General features: G+C 40.2%; 2 protein-coding genes across 4 annotated transcripts in view; one reads left to right on the top strand and one right to left on the bottom strand.

Moving 5' to 3' along the window:
• The window catches only part of LOC139947866 (protein SCAI-like), a 78898-nt gene extending 72376 nt beyond the window's left edge, over positions 1–6522 (top strand). The window contains exons 10-15 of one of the 2 annotated variants that reach the window (XR_011787388.1): positions 55–227; positions 1726–1807; positions 2266–2515; positions 3296–3396; positions 3994–5938; positions 6021–6521. Coding sequence is in view for 1 of the 2 variants with exons in the window: in XM_071945688.1 (XP_071801789.1) it covers positions 55–227; positions 1726–1807; positions 2266–2515; positions 3296–3396; positions 3994–4137 (750 nt within the window). In the remaining variant the exon portion in view is untranslated. Of the gene's footprint in view, positions 1–54; positions 228–1725; positions 1808–2265; positions 2516–3295; positions 3397–3993 lie in introns of both variants that reach the window. The other variant, XM_071945688.1, reaches the window with a different exon arrangement.
• A 131-nt stretch (positions 6523–6653) lies between these two features.
• LOC139947865 (uncharacterized) lies at positions 6654–22782 on the bottom strand. Of its 2 annotated transcripts, XR_011787387.1 has the most exons (13): positions 22629–22782; positions 18342–19241; positions 16938–17774; positions 16419–16546; positions 15779–15926; positions 14977–15112; positions 14436–14519; positions 13884–13972; positions 13298–13441; positions 12643–12729; positions 11479–11608; positions 6849–10513; positions 6654–6745 (listed from the first exon to the last, which is right to left on the bottom strand). XR_011787387.1 is itself a non-coding variant. In XM_071945687.1 (12 exons), the coding sequence occupies exons 2-12, from the start codon at positions 19233–19235 to the stop codon at positions 10455–10457; spliced, it is 2736 nt and encodes a 911-aa protein (XP_071801788.1). In that variant the 5' UTR covers positions 19236–19241; positions 22629–22782; the 3' UTR covers positions 6679–10454. The 2 variants fall into 2 exon arrangements, 1 of the variants encoding a protein (XP_071801788.1); XM_071945687.1 differs by having other exon boundaries at positions 6679–10513.
• Positions 22783–22889: the final 107 nt, after the last annotated feature.

Here is a 22889-nt window from a genome sequence, read left to right as displayed (position 1 = left end):
TTACCTGTAATTTTGGAATATTAAACTGATCATTTTTTTTCTTCTTTTCACCAGGAGCTTCCAGTTAATGCAGCATTATTACTCTACCTCTCAGCGGATGGATCAGTTAGCATCGGGAAGGGGGAAGACGGGGCGTTTGATGCAGGGGGCGTGGCCACTAATAATAAACGAGAGGGCAATGAACCCCAGGTCACCAAGAGGTCAAATATGCTGAAAGAGATGCACTGGTATGTTCAGAATATTTCACTCGCTAAACTTACACCAAAAATATTCCACATTGTATGTCCTAGCTAAGTTGAGTCAGAAAACTAAATGTGTAGCAGTCCTTGTTGGTTTGGATTGTTTGGTAGCAGTTTTAATGAAGGTACCCTAATGGACTTTGGATCGGTTGAGGGAGGTCCTAGCTACCGGTAGAGTGATGAGTCTTCTTCTTGCTTTGTGGAGTCTGTATGAAGAGCCTGTTGGCAGTTCGTCTGTCCTTTAAAGCCATTGGACACTTTCGGAACAGAAAGAAAAAAAGAAAAAAAAGTTCACAGATTTACAAAAAAACTTACAGGGTTTACAGAAGGTAACGGTGAAAGACTTCTCTTGAATTATTATTCCATGAAATGCTTTACTTTTTGCGAAAACATTTAAAAATTATCAATTCTCGATGTCGATATTTACGGATTTATTTTAAAAACATGTCATGACACGGCGAAACGTGCAGAAACAGAGGTGGGTTTTCCCGTTATTTTCTCCCGACTCTGATGACCGATTGAGCCTAAATTTTCACAGATTTGTTATTTTATATATAAGTTGTGATACATGAGGTGTGGGCCTTGGACAATACTATTTATCGAAAGTGTCCAATGGCTTGAAGGTGTTCCTTTAAGAGTCTGTGATGAAACCCCAAACTCCTCATACAGCATGGCGCCAAACTGGGTCCATGCTCAACATCGTTTGCCCCCAAAGCACCTCCAATCATTATAACTGCTACTAGCAATCACCAGATGAACGAAATAAATCAGTTGTCATTCCTTCCCAGGTGTTTACAAAAGCCAAAATTGGGTCTGCATTTTAAACAAATCGAGCGAAGGGAATCGGTCTTGGCTCCTTCACTGGTCCCTCTCATGCTTCCCTGGTGAACAGGATTGATTATGGCTTAAGGGTGTATCAGGATGGTTGTAGCTTTGGATTAGAGCCAGTAATGAAAATACCAACCTCCCCCACCCCCCATCTTAAGATGATTCAGCCTTAAAGAAAGTTCCCTCTGTAATTATCTACCCTTATAGACTTACCTTCTAGCGCATTTGGAGATCTTTCAAGGAAACTACCTCATTCAAACATGTTCCCTGTTTAATTATCTAGCCTGATTCCCTGAAACCTTAAAGAATTACTTTCAAGTGCATTCAGAGATCACTCCAAAAAACTACCCCATTCTAGCATAAGCCTCTTTCGATTAGTCGGCACTTGCTTTCAAGTTGGGTTAAAGACTTTCAAAATTTGTCCCAGACGTACATGTAGAACGAAAACCTGAGAAGTAGATCAATCGTGGTTGATGGCCTCAGGTGAATCGGTTTAATGGTAAAAAGACAAGGGGATCTTTTTTTCAGAGCTATTACAACATTTAGAAGATAAAACAATGGTCCCGCTAAAACCTTTCCTAACTGTATCTCCACCATCTTCAACTCTCATATTGTACTCAGAAGACATACTTAATATTCAATGCTTTTAATCTTTCAGTATACATCCTGGAGATCTGTACCCATTCACAAGGAAGCCTCTGTTCCTTGTTATTGACAGTCCAAACAGTCATGCATTTAAGGTATGTATCAGAATGATCTTTATTTCCCTTTCTTCTATTCCCAGAACCTATGCCCCTTCTCCGTCGTTCTTATACCCTACTCTCGCCCCTCCTTCTAAAGAATTTCAAGACTGCGCAGTGAAAGGATTGTATCTTAAGATGCATGTCAAGTTTGTGTTTTATTTTACTCCACATTCCCTGAACCAACATTCCGTTGAATTCCATTTCGAAATTTTATGAATGTTGTGCTTTACCCATACACCGATGTGTTATAGTGCTGTGATGACCATCCATTGTAAATTTCTACTGTAGCATTTAAAGGGTACAAAGGCAATAACCAGGGGGCAAAGAGGCAATGCTTTTGTTGCCTCCGTGAAGTATCAGGCCTAAACCCTAGGGTGCTACGTCATAATCAGTCTTATGATTCTGTCAGCATTACAAACTATACTAACTCTCTTTGTTTTTGTTGTTATGGATAGAATTTCCCAAACTTATTCGGGCAGCCGGTAGTCTGTCTGATGTCGCCAGAGTCCTTCCCAGTCACCATACAGGAGCAGACAACGCACAAGGGCAACCTGTTTACGATGTTTCTCCACTCGCCCCTGGTGGCGTTCTGCTACATCTGCGACATCGCTGATGTACCAATTGCCCTATGGGAGAACTGCCAGGCCATGGTCAATAAGATCCTGGGTGAAGTTGCGGCTGGGATAAGCAAATCCAAGACGATAGGTAGGTTTTTTTTTCTGTATCTGAATCTGAATTATTTAGTCGGTAAAAGGATCCTTATAGAAACATCACACCAGCCTTTTGTAGAGAAGATAATGGAGAAGTTTCAGCTTTAGACATGGTTAGAAAAACCCTTTAGGGAAAACCCACCCAGTCGGGTTGGAACTAAAAAAAACCTAGTCCACATGCAAGGCTCCGGTCCGGGTATCGAATTGGGGTCCACAGAGTTGAAAGGCATGGACAGAAACCACTGAGTCAACCTGCCTGCCCTTATATGTAGGTATAGATATGGTGTATCAAGGTTGAGAGCACCAGACTCAAGCTCTTGTGTTTCTGATCAGCAGATTTTTTAAGACATAAGACATAAGAAAACTTTATTGATCTTCAAAAGAAGAAATTGCATTGCTCACACAAGTTTTTAAAAACACACCAAATATGAAATGAAATATGATTGTGGGTTTGAGTCCCAGTCTTGACACTTGTGTCCTTCAGCAAGACACTTATTTAATAATGCTTTGCTTTCGGATGGGGCTTAAAGTCGTAGGTCCCATGTGTTATGTAATGCAAGAAAAAGAATCGAGTTACAATTGCAGCTCTGCCACACAAGTCTAGAGGTTCACTACTCGGTGTGAACAGAGTTACCAGATGATGGTGTATGATTAGTGTGTCCAATATGACATGTATGGTTAGCTTGTAGATTTTATCACAAATTGTGTGCATATGGAGATACTGTAGTGACATTATTTGTTTACATGTTGTTGATGTTGTTGTTGTTGTTTACAGACCATGCATTCATGCAATTCTACGGTGATGAGTTCCTGAGATTACTAATCCTACGCCATGTTTTCTGCTTTGCTGCCCTGAGATACCATCGAGGATTCAAGGTAATCAAACTTATTCATTTATCTTGTCAGTTTGATTTTGATGTTGTCGGTTTTTTTGGTTTGGTGAATACAGACAGATTTACCCAAACTTATATAGTGTTGTATTATTGTGTCCACCATATCGCAGAATCCCACGGTAAGCAGTGCCATGAAATTATGCCCTTGCAGGCCTGACACATGGAGGCAACGGAGGCGATTGCCTCGGTTGCCCCTTGTTATTGCCTTGGTGCCCATGAAATGCTCCAGTAGAAATTTACAATTTCCTCATAGGGTGTTCATTGCCAAAGAGAAAATGCCTTGGTGCCCTTGCCCTTTCAAAAACGAAGCATACAGGCCTGCCTTGATATAAATGCACATGGGCTTTATTTCATGGCACTGCTTTTCGTGGACGACCGAGTAAGTAAGTGTGTTTTCATGGACTTTTACGATATGGTGGACACAATAATATAAAAACATGACCACCAACTTGAGAACTTTGTCCCAGGTTGGTTGTATGGTGTTTGTTTTGAAAACTACATGATGGACAAAATTCAATCGTCCAAGAACACTGGTATTTTTCCTTGTTTGCTAACAAATCTGATCCTTAATCCATTCCAGGATGACAGCTATTATCCTCAGAGCCATCCAGATCTGCGCGGTCATGAAATCCTCGAGAGTAAATCCCTCCATAAACACACTCTGGAGCTGGCCTCCATGCTTGATGTTAGGCCACTGTTCCTTGACGTCAGTGAAATTGACTAAAAAACTAAAACAAAAACAACAACAACAACAACACTGAAACCAGAGGTGGGTTTTTTTCAGAGGGACTTCAATGCCGGCATTGAGAGGTGGTGATTTGTGCTTAACAGCGAGCATGGATGTGTCATCAGTCAACACGTGCTGTGCGTTAAAGAAACATGCGGTGATGTCCATTTGGGATGTGCGTTAAAGGAACACACCGTAGTGTGCGTTAAAGGAAAATGCGTTTGTGAAGTGCGTCAAAGAAAAACATCGTGTTTGGGATGTTCATTAAAGAAACACGTTAATGAAATGCATTTGTGAAGTGTGCAAGAAATACGCCATGAAGTACGTTTGGGATGTGCGTTATCGAAACACCGTGGTATGCGTTAAGGACATGGATTTGGAAAATGCTTCAAAGAAACACCCCGTGGTGTGCATTGAGGAAATGCATTGAAGAAATTGGAGTGTGCATTGTGGATGTACTTGCAGGCTTAACTTGATGTGTTCTGGAACGTGAGGCAAGATACACCAAGAACAACCAGAATGTGTGTTGCGCATTGCAAGATCAACGCAGTTTAGGAAAAAAGCGACTGTACGCTTTCTTGTTGAATCCAACCATGTCAAAGGTCGCAGGAGAGTCAAAGTCAGAGGCCATGTTCGACCGGGTGTCAACCAGATTTGCTACAGAAATGTTAAGGCAAACGTTTAGACACAATGACCTCACATTTTTTGTAAAATCGTTTTCAATAGACTGGCTCCCAGTCATTGTTGTTATTTTGTAAATCATCTACAGAAATTTGACTGGCTCCTAGTCTTTTCATCTTCAGAAATTAGACTGATTCCTAAATATATCATCTTCAGTAATTAGACTGTCTCCCAGTCATATCATTGTCAGGAAGTAGACTGGCTCCCAGTCATATCATCTTCAGACATTAGACTGGCTCCCAGTCATATCATCTTCAGACATTAGACTGGCTCCTAGTCCAATGTTTTCGACAGGGAATGGCGACTGTTGTATGCTAGTATTGCAGCAGGAAATGCTGCCGATCTGAACTGGATTAAGCGTTTGCAACTTCATCACCTGACACTGGACCTCAGTTATCAAGAGAAATTAATGTAAATAAACCAATTTGCATCCTGAATGAGACTCAATTGTCTAAGTTAAACTCAAAGCATAGATTTGTCTTTCACCGAACCAGTTGGATTAGACAGTACATGCAATGGTGGACTTAATCAATCAGCCATTTTTTTCTTTCAAATAACGATTCTTTGAGCATCAGATCCACTAATTATTTGTATTAACTAAAGGAAGAAAAACAGAAAGTGTTGCAAAGAACTTGTACATGTACGACCCAGTTTACAAAGCACTCACATCGTTAGATACAAATGTTTTTGACCCAGAATGATAAAAATCAACATGAAGGCTTTCCTTGTGTTATTGAAAATTTTTACACGAATAGTCCGAAAGACTGAATGTCTGTATTTTAATGTATGATAACGTCCAATGTTTGATTGTAAATACATTGATTGATTCTTAAAGATAGGGATGGTTGAGAATGATTCTGCATGTTTTTTTAAAACCATTATTAAATTACTGGAACCTGTTGGCCTCAGACAGGATATAAAAAGAGGTGAACATTGTAAAGAAATATGAATATTTGTAAATCTTATATAATTATTTAGGTGTGTTGGGAGAGTTTGGAGAATGACATATGGATGGAATAATTATACTTTAGTCATTAAGCCGGTGCAAGTAAGTTTGAATATTGGCCGTTTTTTAAACTTAGGCTCTGGCTTAGGTTCATCTTGGGTACTGCCCGAGGCTCTGCCTTGGGCTCTGTGTTGGCCTTGGGCTCTGACTAAGGCTCTGGACCAAGTCCAAGGATTCTTGGGCACTGCCTGAGGCTCTTTAGGCTCTGGCTTGGCTTCTGGTTTAGGCTCTGCCTTGGGCTCTGTTTTGGGCTTGGGCTCTGGACCAAGTCCAAGGATTCTTGGGCACTGCCTGAGACTCTTTAGGCTCTGCCTTGGGCTCTGTTTTGGGCTTGGGCTCTGGACCAAGTCCAAGGATTCTTGGGCACTGCCTGAGGCTCTTTAGGCTCTGGCTTGGCTTCTGGTTTAGGCTCTGCCTTGGGCTCTGTTTTGGGCTTGGGCTCTGGCTGAGGCTCTGAACCAAGTCCGAGGATTCTTGGGCACTGCCTGAGACTCTTTAGGCTCTGCCTTGGGCTCTGTTTTGGGCTTGGGCTCTGAACCAAGTCCGAGGATTCTTGGGCACTGCCTGAGACTCTTTAGGCTCTGGCTTGGCTTCTGGTTTAGGCTCTGCCTTGGGCTCTGTTTTGGGCTTGGGCTCTGGCTGAGGCTCTGAACCAAGTCCGAGGATTCTTGGGCACTGCCTGAGGCTCTTTAGGCTCTGGCTTGGCTTCTGGTTTAGGCTCTGCCTTGGGCTCTGTTTTGGGCTTGGGCTCTGGCTGAGGCTCTGAACCAAGTCCGAGGATTCTTGGGCACTGCCTGAGACTCTTTAGGCTCTGCCTTGGGCTCTGTTTTGGGCTTGGGCTCTGAACCAAGTCCGAGGATTCTTGGGCACTGCCTGAGACTCTTTAGGCTCTGGCTTGGCTTCTGGTTTAGGCTCTGCCTTGGGCTCTGTGTTGGCCTTGGGCTCTGGCTGAGGCTCTGGACCATGTCCGATGATTCTTGGGCACTGCCTGAGACTCTTAAGGCTCTGGCTTGGCTTCTGCCTTGGGCTCTGGCTGAGGCTCTGGGCCAAGTCCGAGGTTTTCAAACTGAGTGTTCATTTATAACTTATGAAGTAATCATACACGACATCAATTGAATCTGACTCACAATAAGGAAACAAAATTGATCAATCCTGTAAAGTTACTTATAAGAAGAATTTTTGTCGTACTAAAAGCAGGATTTTGACCTAGGAGTTCTTGGAACAGGGAAGCAGGACAAAACATTTCAAAGAAAGTTCAAGCCACATCAATGTAAACTTTAAAAAAAAAGGTTTATTTCCTTTGCATCGTAAATGGGTTAAGTTTGACAATCACAGATTGCAGCTAACATTTTTTATGAATTCACTGTTTTCATTGTTACTACACATTCAATTTCATAGCCAACAAGAACAAAATTCTTCTTAAAAAAACTCTTATAACATTTTGAATTTGTCAACATTACAACATCAGCTGCTCGGCAGGAGGAAATATGTCCAAATACAAGCCAAAAAAGTTGATAACTTTCATTAATTTTGTTATATATATACAGACTCCTATTTTTGTCAGCTGGATCACATTTTTTGAAACCAATGTTTTCACCATTTCCAATTACAAAAACTGGTTACATTAATTTATCAAAATTCAAATCCACTCCCAATGTCCATGCCTTTTGATGATACAATATGGCTGTAGTATACAAGAATAATAAGTTTACCCTTTTTCTATCAGCCTGGGCACAAAACAAAGCTTAGCGTGAAACACTGTGCTTACCAGAAAAGGTCAGCTAAACCACCAATCACATGTTCAATATGTGACTGGTATTCTGTTCATTTGTGCCTAGCAGCAAAGTATTAAGCTATGCTTAAGCAGAGCTATCAATTTGTCTGCTTAGCGAAACATAAGGGTACCATTCACAAGCAGTATACACTACATGGTGTTTTGGTTGGTAACCTTCTTCTGCTAAGCGATGGCTTTGCAAAACTCTTGGTTGTGCTGTCTTTTGTGAATTGCTTGCTTCAACTAACGTTGTACCAAGGAAGCATTCAGACGAGAGTTGTGCAGCTTTTGTTAGCAATATTGTTCATTCCCTCCTATTCCCCTAGGCCCAATTTCAAAAGCCAAAAAGTACAAAACCTGCTAAGCACAGGCAAACCTTGCTTAGCACAGGCAAACCTTGCTTAGCACATGCAAACCTTACTTAGCACAGGCAAACCTTGCTTAGCAAAAGCAGATTAACCGAAGCTCAGTAGGATGTCAGTTCCTCAGCAATAATATGCAAAGGAAGAGCTAGTTTATGCTAAGCAATATTTGTCTGTGCTTAGCAAGTTTTTGTGCTTAAAGGCTTTATGAAATTGGGCCCTGCGTGGTATTTATAGGAGTGTGCTAGACATATGTTAAGTACAAACCACTATTACACTGTGGTGTTATGAGGTGAAGTTTTAAGTATGAAAAGCCAAGAATTGTAACGCATAATTTAAACTTCAATTTTTACGTCTTGAATTACTTGTACAAAATATCAAAGAGCTTTTCTTTCTCTTAATTCCTTGTGGTGCTTTCCTAGAATGGGCTTTCATTAAATTCTTTGATTGTCGAGTTGTGTGCAAACTTAAAAATATCTAAAAAAAAACAATAAAAAAAAACCAAGTAATCCCTTCACCTGAAACACTGCTAAAGCCGTAACATCACCGCGTATTCCCTTAAAGGAAATTGAATTAATCAAGGATGCTATGCCAAAGGTTAACGCGCTCTGCCTGTGCACATGCTCTTTAAAAAGCCAAGTGTCCCCTCACCTGAAATCTTGCTTAAACCGTAACATCACTGCGTATTCCTTTAAAGGAAAACGGATAAATCCAGGATGCCATGCCAAGGGTCACGCACTCTGCCTGTGCGTTATAAAAAGCCAAGTCTTCCCCTCACTTAAAATCTTGCTCAAACGGTTACATCACTGGGTATTCCCCTAAAGGAAAATGAATTAATCTAGTAAGCCCAGACTAAGGTGCGCGCAGAAATTAATAAAAGTGTATGCTCTGCCCCTTGCCCATCAAGCCAGCACATCGCACCAATGATAACAATTGAAGCTTTAAGGATCTGAGATTAGCAGAATGGAATGTGTTCATCATGCATTGTGCGTAATGATGAGTTTAGCGTGTGCCTGAGGTCAAAGGTTCATCTAGCAAGATCCTGCCTGGGGCTCAAGGCCAGCATCTGGTTAGACTTGGTTCCAAGTCTTTGATCGTAGCTTTTAGTCATCCTGATAGCCGCTACAAACAGCGCCCTCTTGTGATCAACCTTCAATCATATAAGATTGCGTAATAGGAGGGCGCGTGATAGCCAATGTGGGGGCATTTTTCATGGCTGAGAAGAATAACCGCGATCTAAGACTTGCTCAGTCTAGCATCTGGTGCTATTCACAAGCTAGTGGATTGTTTCCATTTTCAATTACATCTCAAAACATCTATACTTGCGTAGAACAAATTAAATATATAAAAAACGTCTCTGTGGTTGTTATTGTATTTTTGGTCATTCCATGTTCTTTTTTTAATTCTTTGCCAAAAGTGTTCATCCTATTCGTTCAAATGATTATTTATTTTACATTGTTGCAGCTTTCGTTTTCAGTATGATGTAAATAAGATGTTATTTGGAAAAGATCATCATGAAAGATACTTCCCTTTGTTGGTCTCCGACAGTCCAAGTTCTTATATTTATCTGTGTACAGTTGCTTAATATAATAATCTTAATCATTCTATATAAGCGAAAGCAGAAATAAGCTCAAAATGCAACAAGCTGGGCCCAATTTCATAGAGCTGCTTAAGCACAAAATTTTGCTTACGCCAAAAAATTCATGCTTAGTAAAATCAGATTACCAGCCAAGACTCCGCTCAATTGTTATGCTAAGTAAACAACAGCTAATTACCAGTCACAAGCAATGCAAATGGCATGAAAGTTTTGGCAGTAACATATGTAAAATAGGCAGGCTATTTTCGTGCTTAAGCAATTTTTTTGCATAAGCAGCTCTATGAAATTGGCCCCAATTTGAAATTTGTATTTATCCAAAATTCTACAGTTGCAATTTGTATTTTGCATGAGTTTTTTACATCATGGAGTGTGCCATTAATATGCTGTGACCAAGTCTGTATGATTGCTCTTTAAATGCGCTTATCATATTAGGGCCCAATATCATAAAGCTGCTAAGCAGAAAATGCTGCTTAGCAAGAAATGTGTTGGGCACCAGATGCAACAATGTTAACTTTATGGAGTTTTGGCTGGTAACCAATGTCTGTTAAGTAAGATTTGTCTGTGCTTAGCAAATTTGATGCTTACAGGCTTTATAAAACTGGGCCCTAACTACAGTGTTGTTCACTGCCCGATAAAATGGCCGACTCTACAATGAATGGCACACTTCATGTACACAATACATTTCTGCTCTTTGTCTGTCTTGTCTTAAAATTTAAAACAGCTGAAAAATGCGTGCAATGTAATCATCTTTTTCATACAGTAAACATCTACATATTAAAATAAAAGTGTAAGCGCTATTCTTTACTAAGTACATAATTTCCCTTAAGATTGACAAACTTGGCTGAAGATTACGGGTGGGCGTTGAACGTTCTCATCAAAAAACAAGTTGTTTTCTTACTTTTTCAACCAGTCTAGAAGGCTTGGTACAAAGTATGTGATGATGATATCGGCACCTATTATAAATATATAAATAAACAGATGAAAAACAAGAACAAGTAATAAATACATCATTTTCGATCAAAAAATTGTGTATTTTGTGTCTGAGTGAAAGTTTGTAAAGAGTTTTGTGATTTGTTGTCAGAATTTTATTGCCATATATGTTTGGAAGTGCTTATTCATTCTACTCCTATATGAATAACAAGATAATATATTTGTATTCAGGCAACTGAAAGTTCTGGTGTTGTCAGCAGCAGTGTATGGGTTGGAACCCTTTGTAAAAAGGTAGGAAAGGCAGTGCATCCTGCTCTACCAGCCAGGCTTCCCAGTGGATGATACCCACGCCGACATCTTACAGACAGGGGTAACCCTGTTTCAGCTCCAGGAGTAGGTGACAACATGCCCCTGGTAGCAGTTGATTTGGGTTGATAGCCCAAATCAGTTAAAGGCAGTGGACACTATTGGTAATTATCAAAGACTAGCCTTCACATTTGGTGTATCTCAACGTATGCATAAAGTAACTAACCTGTGAAAATTTGAGCTTCAAAATCAGTCACAGAACTTGCGAGATAATGAAAAAAAAATACACCCTTTTCACACGAAGTTGTGTACGTTTAGATGGTAAATTTCGTGACCTTAAGTTGTAAATCTGGGGTCTCAAAAACAAATTTTTGGAAAAATTTTCTTGAAAACTATGGCACTTCAGAGGGAGCCGTATCTCACAATGTTTTATACCATCGACCTCTCCCCATTACTCGTCACCAAGAAAGGTTTTATGCCAGTAATTATTTTGAGTAATTACCAATATTGTCCACTGCCTTAAACACTGTTTCAAAGCACTGTACAGCCCCAAAAAACAAATGCAGGTTAAAACCATTCATAACCTTGAAGTGGCCGTCGAGCCTCGTGATGTTAGGCAATCTCTCATAAAAAAGAGCCAATTAATATCAAATAAAAAATTTCAAACGGAAGTCCTCCTCACCAGCTCTTCTCATTGCAGTAAGTGATTCCATGACAGCCGCTTTAAGATCCAGAGCCCCAGCTTGGCTAGCATGATACAGCATTGCGTACTCCCCTGATACATGATACACAGCCAATGGATAGTCTGGAAACTGAAACCCCCCCCCAAAAAAAATTCAACATTAGCATTTTTTTTCATCTTCGACTTTTTCAATTACAGGAATAAAAGAGAAGCAACAAGGTATTTAAAGAGAATTCGATTAAGAAGCAAGCCAGTGCAAGGTACTTCGTTGCAAGGTTTTATACGGCCATTTAAGAATGAGTCTTTTTTTTCTTCATTCATTCAGGGTTTTTTTTTTCACTCTTTTTTCCCCTCTTCATTAATGCCTCTCAGTTACCAATGTACAAAAAAAAACTTTGAAAGTTAACCCTAGTCCTTCCAATCCTCCCCAAGTTTGTCCAGTTATAGAAAAAACTACTTAAAGGAACACATTGCCTTGGATCGGTTCGAGTTGGTCTTTGAAAAGCGTTTGTAACCGTTTTTTATAAAATGCATACGGGTAGAAAGATGTTAAGTAGAATACAATGATCCACACAAACATGCCTTGAAATTGCATGGTTTTCCTTTTACCTCATCGACTAACACGTCGGCCATTTATGGGGGTCAAAATTTTGACTCCCATAAATGGCCGACCGTGTTAGTTCGCACAGTAGAAGGAAAACCACGCAATTTCGAGGCAAACTTGTGTGGATCATTGTATTCTACTTTTAAAACATCTTTCCAACCATATGCATTTTGTTAAAAAAACGGTTACAAACGCTTGTGTTTTGACCAACTCGTCCGATTCAAGGCAATGTGTTCCTTTAAGCTCTTTGTGAGAACTTAAGGGACCATTCATTTTGGTCTAAACTTCACCATACGCCCACACATGCTTTTGATTTATTGATTTTTGTTTTGTCTTTCAAATGTGTGGAATAAATAATATCAAACACAAAGATGGTTTTGATTTAGAAACAAAGATACAATGTTAGCATTTAAATATTGGACAATGTTATTTCAGGTACTTTGACCTTTCTGGCCAAGTGGAAGAAGTGCCTCATGTTGGCATTTTTTAGTAACAGCCAAAGTGTAAAATACGTCAAGTATCACTTGAAATTGTTTTTTGGACTTTGGAATTTGTCCTACCTTATCTTTTGTCTGCTTCACAATGTCTAGATACGGCATCCCTGGCTTGACCATCAAGATATCAGCTCCTTCTTCCACATCTCGTTCCTAAACAGTCCATGAAGAGAAAAAGAATCAAATCACAAATGAATTCTGTGAAACAAGGTACACTTTTTGTAACGGCAATTACGCTACTATTTATGTAATTACTCTGGAGTCAAGAAGAGGTGCAACACTAGTAATGATAGCTAAACTGCTGCTACCAACATTTTTACACCCTTGAATCAAGATAAGGTACAGCACTGGTAATGTTGCTGCTATCAACATTTTCACTCTTGAATTAATATAAGATACAGTGCTGGAAATGTTGGCAATACTGCTACTAGATATTATTTTACTCATTTGAATCAAGATAATGTACAGCATATCATGGGGACTACACAGATAATAAAGGTCCACCAATGCTGAACCTCACTGTTTATTACAGACCAACAACTTTGTAACTGGAAAAAAAGAGGAAATCGCTGATCACACTGAACTTTTGTACAGTGTTTTTCAGTTTCCTATGACACTCTTGTAAAGAAAAAGTGGAAATCGGTCAATCAGCTGAAAAGTTGCTCGCCTGTTATTACAAGGGTATGTTATTACAAGGGTATGTGTTACGACTGGTACCCACCACAGCTCTACTAGCAAGTCCCTTGGCACCAGCAGGTAACTGGTAACACTTGCGGTCTCCGAAGGAAGGTGCAGACTTTGCGGCACTCCTGAACGGCCCGTAGAAACTGGACGCAAACTTCGCACTGTAACTCATGACAGAGACCTGAGAGGGGGAAAAAGCACATGGTTTTGGTAAAATGAGTACCGGGAAAAGTGAACCATAAGGTGTCTGAATTTGTCTATATGTCTATTATAACCTTCCACTTACAAGAAAATTGCCATGAATAATTGTCATAATTTTAACCTAGTTAGTAAAAACGCATTTTAGAAGAGAAAGCATCCTGGAAAAAATAACAAAAACTTGTCCTTAAAATGTTAGCCAGATGGAGTACTTAGATCAGTACTAGGGAGGTATGCAATAACACCATTTGAAAATATCTTTGGAGAAATGGTGGTTCTGAAAAGAACCATTTGTTGACAACTTGAACGTTTCAATCAGTATGCTCTGATCGCCTTATGGAGACTGCTCAACCAGAACACGCCATAAGTGTTTCAGATTACCTTAATAACCACACATCAAAGAAAACAATAATGATGTCTTGTACCTTGCCTTCAAGACCATTATTAACCAATGCAGTCTTGATGGCACCAATCCGGCCGTCCATCATATCTGAAGGCGCCACAACTTGACATCCTACAAAAGAGAAGGAAAAAAACCTGAACTTAAAGAGCTGTTCGTTTCCAAACTAAGGAGAGAAGAAAAGACTTAGCAAGTACCAAAATAAAACATGGTGAGCTACGGATTTAATTGGAGACTTTCCAAGACACAAGGTGGCAGCAGACTTACCATTTGAATCCATTGTTCTTGGTAATGTGAGCATGCATAGAACTACCTGAACAATGGATAGGTACCTGATATGTCTGCTGCCACCAAGTGTTAATAGTCTTTCATTCCTCCCTTACCCCTCGTGATATTTTGGGGTTTTTTGCACGCCAATATTTCTACTGTTGTCAGTGCTTTTCAAAGGGGAATTTGTTTCTTCTAAACAGAGTCAAAATAGGTGACACAAAAAAAGGATTTTTTTGAGGGGTGCCAATTCTTTATTACAGGGGGAAAAAATGCTTCCACCATGTCAATATCCTGCAGACATCTTTACCTGCTTTAGCATACGCTACAGCCACTTCAGCTAATCGGAGTATACTTGGAATATTGTCGATAGTTCCATCTTCATTAAGTAATCCTAAACAAACAACAAACAAAAACCAGGTTAACTGTTTACAATTTCATATCAATAGACCTTTCTTTTGTTGATAAACAAACCACCTTTGTTGGCATGGTCGGCCGAATGTTAGTAAAACACTAAATTGAAACACAGATGATTTAACAAAATTCACATTTTCTGAAAACTTTCAATTATATAGAATACCTCTCATAATAAGTTGTTTGTTGTAAACAAAATCAACAAGTTTAATTACGTTGCTACCATTGTGTTGTGATTATGTTGGTACCATTACGTTGTGGTTTATTCTATCTATCTATCTATCTATCTATCTATCTATGCTGGTACTCGTCAATTCCTACCAGAAACTTAACGAGGATCGTGTGTGATGTGTCTCAGGACAAATGGGCGTGGTGCTCTTAAGTTTACAAATGTTATTAAGAACTGCGTCTTACTATTATTTACATTAAGGTCTTACCACAATGTCCATGATCGGTGTATGCACACAGGCAGACATCACAACACACCAAGAGGCTTGGGAAGCTATCTCGGATCTTTCGGATGGCTAAAATGACTGGTGTTGTATCATGGTCGGCATGGGAACCATTGCCATCCTGCCGATGTAAACGAACAATTCAGATATCAAAACATTTTCTTGAAAAAACCTTAAGTGTACAAATTTGTTTCTTAAATTAACACCCTCTAAGTTAGGATGTGTTCAAACTCAAACAACAAACTCAATGCAGATTAATAATAATAATAATAATAATAATAATAATAATAATAATAATAATAATGCATTTATAACGCGCCATCTATCTAGTGTACAAGACCCTATTCCGAGGCGCAGAACAAAAAAACAATACATACAACAAAAAAGAAATGTAGAACATAATTTATAAAATTAAAATAAAAAATAAAAAAATGATACAATGAATTATCTACTGTCAAGACATGTAACAAGCTAAGTGTAAGAGGATTAAAATAAATGAGTTTTAAGCAAGTTTTTAAACAATGGAAGATAACTACACCACCTGATGTTATTAGATTATGTTTTTACTATTTTTTTCAAAAACCAAATTGAATTACCTCCAGCTACAAGGCTAGGTCGGTGGTCTAATTGGTATGACCATTCTCTAGAATTGCAAAGGTCGTGGGCTTAAATCCTACTCGAGTAATATGCCTGTGATTTTTGTTCACAGAACTCGGGTTAAGTTCACACCGCTTACAAACACCGGTGTATATGGCTAAAAACAAAATTAATAATAACGTTCTCCCACCTTTGGTAGATGACTCGGGACTCCAAACAGCAAAACTGACCTCAGTCCTTTCTTGACCAGTGGCTCAAGGACTTTATTCAGTTGATTCACTCCATAGCGAGATTGGCCAGGCAGACTGTCTATTGGCTCAACATCATTTGGATTATCCCTGCCAATGCAAAATGTTTCAAAACTTTAACACGTTGACAACGAAAAACAATGGACGTTTGAGTTGTAGGCCCAATTCCATTGGTCTGCTTAGCGCGAAATTCTGCATCAAAGTCCACTATTCTCCGCTTAAAGTGTAAGCACAATTTCCCACACTGAAGTGTAAAGCAAAGCATGCCAATCCACTTGCATAAAAGTTTTGATCTGCAAATTGCGGACCGTGTTGGTTCAAAAAGTAAGTAAAGTTTGTAGCCACCAGGCAATCTCTGTGGTCTAGTTGGTATCACACTGCTCTAGAATTGCAACACATATATCGGTGTATATGGGTACAAACCAACATGAATATTTATAAGAAATATTTGTTTGATTAATAACATTCAATTTTTAAAAACGTCTTTCCAATCATATTCTTTTTAAAAACCAAGTGCTTTTTATAGCCAAAAGCACACAATTTTTTATTTTTTTTCAATAGCATCTTGGTGGCACAACTTACGTGATAAACAAGGGATAGATAAGACTAGAGGCGTCAATGTGTACGTTGCCAGATTGCCATGTACGTAGCACATCATGATGGATTGCGCCGTGAAAAAGGTGATTTCGAGCCGGGGAAAACATATTCTTCTAGAAAAAAACAAAAAACAAAAGTGTATTAACTTAAACACCTCTAACAACATTATATTAATCTTGTACATATTTTTTTGAAAAACGGACATTAGGCACCAAATTTTACACTGAACTGCAGGCCCCACGCCAATGTTGTTTTTTGACTTTTTGCATTGGTTTAGTACAACCTTCACCCAAACACCTTCACCCAACCAGGCACCCTATAGTCCATGGTTTGAATGCACCTACCCACAGACACACTGACAGTGACAAACACACGACAGTACAAGGCAAACACTATACAATTATGCCCATTCAGTCGTTGCCGTCGTGGAGTATCAGGCCTGCATTTATTATTACTGTGTAAGTTATGTCAAGTATTCTGGATGCCTACTTGTACTTTTAATACCTTCCAGCTTGAATCGTCTCTCCTTCCAGCCCTGGGTTTCCTATAAGACTCACTCCGGGGCTCGACCCCCGCTCCGTTCCGAGGCCCTCCCTTGGCTCCAATCCGAGGCCTATCCTTGGCCCCACTCCGTGGTTCTCCCATAGCTCCACTCCCGGGCTCACCCCTTGCTTCATCCTGGAAACCACCCCTGGCTTCACTCATCATCTCTTGATTGTCCCAAGATGAGAACCTCCCATAGTCCACGTCTTCATATTCATCATGATCCGGTGCCTCCTTCTTCAAGTTAAGAGCTATTCTAACTGGATGAGGATGGGATTTATTTAAGTCATCTCTCTCCGAAGAGCCTTGCTCTAAATCTTCAGAAGAAAAATTCATCAATGGCTCATCATCTGATGACTCCTCATGATCCACGTCATAATCTTTATCGAACTTAGCGAGCAGTTGACAGACTTGCTCGTCAGTTTTGGTCAGTCTGTATCCATCCGAGATGTTGGCCACATGGTTGTTTTTCCTTATCCACAATACTTTCCGTTTGGCTCTACTCTTCAGGTCGCACCATTTCTTTTGTAGCTCCTTGGCGGTTCGTGGGGAAGAGGAATATAAATTCACTGTTGCCCGAACATTTTCCCATGCTGTGCTCTTCCTCATCAATGGATTACTGCAGGTATTCATGGTGGCGGAAATATCGTCAATGTTGGCCTTAACTGCTGCCATAAATGCAGACGCGGCCATGTGGTTGAAATGTTCCTTCCTTTGTTTTGCCAAAGGATTGTCTTGCACTTTTGCTGTCGGGAACCGTCGCCTTTTCTTTACTTCCCTCCGGTTTGGCATATTTGGCTGGAAAGAGGGGTAAAAGAAAAAGAATAGGGACTTTTTTTCACTGTTTACGAACAACAATCGTGACAACGACACCAACTAAACAAACTAACGAATTTTGGAATATAAACTGGAATATTTGATTAGGAGTGGGCCAACAGCCCGAAACACCTTATTTTTGATCTTTTTTTCCTTCTTTCTTCATACTTCCTTCTTCTTCTCAGCCTGCCTTGTCACCTAACAAAAGCACCTTTCCCAAACTTGTATGAACTTGACACTTCACACAATTCAGTTGTTAAAACTGTACAGTAGTAGCTCTAGGCAGTTGTTTCCCAATAACACTCAAATTTGGAGACGTAATTTTGCACATTTACAGGCCTGAATGGTTTGAAAGGTCAAGGCCACCTTGCATTTTCTCCTTGGTAAATGGTATGCAGAGATTGCACATTTCTACTGGGGCATTTCAAGGGCACCAAGGGGGCATGGAGGCAATCTCCTTTGTTGCCCTCACGAAGTATCAGGCCTGCATTAATTATTACTCTGTAAAATGTCTCTAGTATTCTGGATGCCTACTTGTACTTCTAATACCTTCCAGCTTGGATCGTCTCTCCTTCCAGCCCTGGGTTTCCTGTAAGACTCACTCCGGGGCTCGACCCCCACTCCGTTCCGAGGCCCTCCCTCGGCTCCAATGCAAGGCCCTCCCTTTGCCCCACTCCGTGGTTCTCCCCTAGCTTCACTACCAGGCTCACCCCTGGCTTCAATCTGGGAACCACCCCTGGCTTCAATCTGGGAACCATCCCCAACTTCAACCTGGGAACCACCCCTGGCTTCACTCATCATCTCTTGATTGTCCAAAGATGAGAAGCTCCCATAGTCCCCGTCTTCATGTTCATCATGATCCGATGCCTCCTTCTTCAAGTTAAGAGCTATTCTAACTGGATGAGGATGGGATTCATTTAAGTCATCTCTCTCCACAGAGCCTTGCTCTAAATCTTCAGAGGAAAAATTCATCAATGGCTCATCATCTGATGACTCCTCATCTGATGACTCCTCATAGTCAACGTCGTAATCTTTATCGAACTTAGCGAGCAGTTGACAGACTTGCTCGTCAGTTTTGTTCAGTCTGTGTGCATCCGAGATGTTGGCCACATGGCTGTTTTTCCTCAACCACAATACTCTCCGTTTGGCTCTACACTTCAGGTCGCACCATTTCTTTTGTAGCTCCTTGGCGGTTCGTGGGGAAGAGGAATATAAATTCACCGCGGCCCGAACATTTTCCCAGCCTTTGCTCTTCCTCATCAACGGATCATTGCAGGTATTCTTGGTGGCGGAAATATCGTCAATGTTGGCCTTAACTGCTGCCATAAATGCAGACGCGGCCATGTGGTTGAAATGTTCCTTCCTGTGTTTTGCCAAAGGGTTGTCTTGCACTTTTTCTGTCGGGAACCGTCGCCTCTTCTTTACTTCCCTCCGGTTTGGCATCTTTGGCTGGAAAGAGGGGTAAAAGAAAAAGAATAGGGACATTTTTTCACTGTTTACGAACAACAATCGTGAAAACGACACCAACCAAACAAACTAACAAAGAAACAGTTTTTCAAACCAAATGTTCCTGCTCAGGCAATGAAGGCGACTGCCTCCATGCCACCTTATTATTGCCTTGGTGCACTTTAAATGCTCTGATAGAAATTTACAACTTTCTCAAAGGGTGCCCTTTACTGAGGAGAAAATGCCTTGGTGTCCTTGCCCTTTTAAAGCATATGGGCCTGCCCACTCCTAGCTGTCTTAAACTTTATGGGTATTTCTTCAAGATCCAAAGATTCTTCTTTGCCGTTTCCTCCCACGAATGATGAAGCCATATCTGGAAGGAGTTATTAAATGCTGAAACAACCTGTGAGGGAACCCCTACACGTCTTGTACTATCATGCACTGCTCTCCATGAAATCTTCAATTAAATAATTTCGACCATAATGACAATACACAAATAAATGTCATGCCGCTGCAGCTTGTTCAAGAAACCTGGTGTACTGATTTTATTTTAGCCGTTGATAGAACTTTAAGAAGAGGACCAAGTCAAGGAAGCTATATCCTACGTGTTTGAAAACGTGCTCTTACAGGAGTTTGTCAAAACTACAGATGAAAACAAAATGGTCAGACACAGACAGACAGAGCAAAAATCAAAGCATCCACATAAAATTTTTGCTTGTCCTTTACAAACAAGCAAATACAACTATGCAAAAAAAATGTTTGAGTAAACTCCAGTATCCTGATGACATGCTAGCAGTAAAAAAACATGAAAATGACATTATTAAAAAATAAATGCCCAAACTCTACTGTGATGGTTACACAAGGCCTCGTAATAACCCATCAGCTAAGTGGTGCCCTGTGATTTTGCCGAGGTGCCCTTTGCAAGTTTCCACTATTTCCTCATAGCATACCCCTTACTAGGAGAAATTTGCAGTGCTCCTTCAAGAGTGAAGTGCAAGGCTTGGTTCACATGGACACCAATAAAATAAAAGTGTCAGCCAATTTTATTTTTTGCTAGCTTGACTCTGAATCACTGCTCATGTTTCACATCTAAAGCACTCCACATAAAGCCCGGTTCATACTTCCTGCCAATGCGAATGCAATGGGAATGTTGACGTCACAAATTCGCAACAAATTATTTGCAGCAGTTCGACTTTGCTCAACCCACTTGCGAACATCGCTGCTTTCAAATTCACGTCAAAATCGCTTCGCATTCGCATGAAGTATGAACCGGGATGAATACTTCATTTTGTAAGGATGATTTTTTCTGCTCGTTGTAAGTTTACTCTGTACTTAAAAACATACTGGCATAAACCATGTAAAAGAAATGGCAAACTGGAACATTTAATTGGTACAATGTAATGTTTTCACAAAAGGTGTGTATTGAACAAGCGGTCCAGTGCATCGGACTGAAGTTTAGATGGCTGAATCATCAAAAAGTGAGTTTGATTAGTCCGAAGTTAGGACCAGTAACTCATCCTAACTTAGGACTGGTCCTATCTCTTAGCATTGCCTAGGACTAGTCCTAAGTTAGGACTACCTTTGTGAAATCCACCCCTGGTCATGAAATTTGTGTTCTAACAAAGGATTTTAAACTTAATTGATACTCTTAACCCAGGTGTACAAATGGGACTTTTAGAGGGCTGAGACAGATTGTGTTGGATTCCCCTCTTAGCACTAAACAAACAAGGTTGTATGTTCCAAAGGCAGTTTAGAAAGATTGAGGAGTGTTCTATGTAAGTACTGATAATAATGATGCTCTGAATGTGAAGTGCCTTGATTCACATGTACATGTAGAGGACTTGGGGTAGCTAGGGGGTATTGCAAGTTTATGCCATGTATTCATAATCATGCATCATGCGATCTATTGTAAGTTTGTTAAGTAATGTATGTGGTTGCAGCTTCCAGTCAGCCGTCACACTTCAGTGCTCCCAGACTTCCATCCAGTTCCAATTCAACTGAGCTGATCCCATGATTGAGCCTCACTCCATGCTGGCATTATCCTGATGACAATTGGAGCTTTGACTGTAGCCCTTGTAAGTAGTAGGTCAGTGTCTGTTGGGCTAAGCTTACTGTTTGAAACTTTAGTAAAAGTTCTGGCTCCTTTATCAGGCTGCATTGTGTTACTAGTCACACCATGGAGATAGAAATTCTACCTCCATGGTCACACCATGCACCAACCTCAAGGTTTGCAGTATTATAACACCATGTAATGATAATTTCTAATTGAGTTGGGGAGATTCTGAAAAGAACCGTTGGTTTCGACTCGACGTTTCGTTCAGTATGCTCTGATCACCTTCTGGAGAAAAGCTTTGCTTTTGAAAAGTCTTCTGCTTTTCTCCAGAAGACGATCAGAGCCTACTGATCGAAAAGTCGAGGTGAAATCAACGCTTCTTTTCAGAACCACACAAAACTCATTTTGAGATTATCGTTACATGGTGTTACTGCAAACCTTACCACATGGTTTTTCAACCATGCAAACTTTCAAAACCTTTCTTGTTGTAGTGTACCACCACCATGGAAACTTATTTCCAAAGATCAGTTTCCCCATTTGTCCCAATTCAGTGGAGAAAGATTCCCACTACCAGCAATCAGCACCCACCACCCTTGGTACATGTACTCTTCTCTCCTTAGTTTTTGTTTTGTGCGACAGTTTCGGGCCAGCAGTTGTGAAGGCTTTGTCCGTGTTAATTTTTAAACTAGTTGAGGAGCAGTACCCCGTTTTAGATATTTTTCCGTTAGCCCACCTTGTTGAGCTGTTAATGGCTCCGCTTTTAACATCGGTCTCATTACTGCCACCATTACACTGGTGAGACTGATGTTAAACGCGGAGCCATTAACAGCTCAACAAGGTGGGCTAACTGTCCGTATGGCGCCACCACTTTTTCACTAATTTTTACAAAAAGGAATATCTCATTGAGGTAAATTAGATACTATATTATTTCATATAAAATGAAAAAGTAGTGGCGCCATACGGAAATTTGTTTCGGTATGGCGCCACCACTTTTTCATTATTAATATTGGATATGAAATAATTTTAGTATCTAATTTACCTTGATGAGATATGCTTTTTTGTAAAAGTGAGTGAAAAGGTGGCGGCGCCAGAACGGAAAGTTAACCTAACTGAGCGAAGTTTGCTCCAGTCCAGAATAGGACGAGTAACAATGAGGACTATGTATGGCTAGCTGGAGGGCGGGTCGGGGATGCAGTCGGGGCCAACACTCGAAGCACACAATTTTAAAGGGCGAGAAGCTCTAACACGTGCAATCAAATGTTGATTGAGGTCTCAACTCTATTTCTACCTCCATTCCATGCTCTAATTAAAATTAAAACGTAACTCCTTCAACTTACCACCAATGTTCAGAAACTGTGTTGATTCAAGGAATATAGCGAAGGTAGTTAACAGAGGATTTGTCAATGATACTAGTCCTTCAAGCTGAAATAATTACAACCGGCAAATGGGCTTGAAACAGCGCTGAAAATGTGATCGTAACAATAAAAACGGGCCAGGTTTATAACAACAAACAATTGTTAGCGCGCCCTCTCTCTACACGTACACACCTAAATTAATATTTTTCCATGCCCCGTCTTTTTCCTTTTTCTTGTTAAATG

Source organism: Asterias amurensis, chromosome 15 (genome assembly GCF_032118995.1).
Source record: "Asterias amurensis chromosome 15, ASM3211899v1".
Taxonomy (NCBI): Eukaryota; Metazoa; Echinodermata; class Asteroidea; order Forcipulatida; family Asteriidae; genus Asterias; species Asterias amurensis.
Note: the sequence above shows the minus strand (reverse complement) of the source record. Positions and strands in the feature narration are given on the sequence as shown.

Coding starts and splice junctions, on each gene's coding strand:
- LOC139947865 (XM_071945687.1), bottom strand. CDS start 19,235: ATGCCAAACCGGAGGGAAGTAAAGAAGAGGCGACGGTTCCCGACAGAA. Junction 12,730..13,297: donor GACTTGCTAGTAGAGCTGTG/GTGGGTACCAGT, acceptor TGGACTGTTTAG/GAACGAGATGTGGAAGAAGG. Junction 10,514..11,478: donor TACTGCAATGAGAAGAGCTG/GTGAGGAGGACT, acceptor TATTTATAATAG/GTGCCGATATCATCATCACA.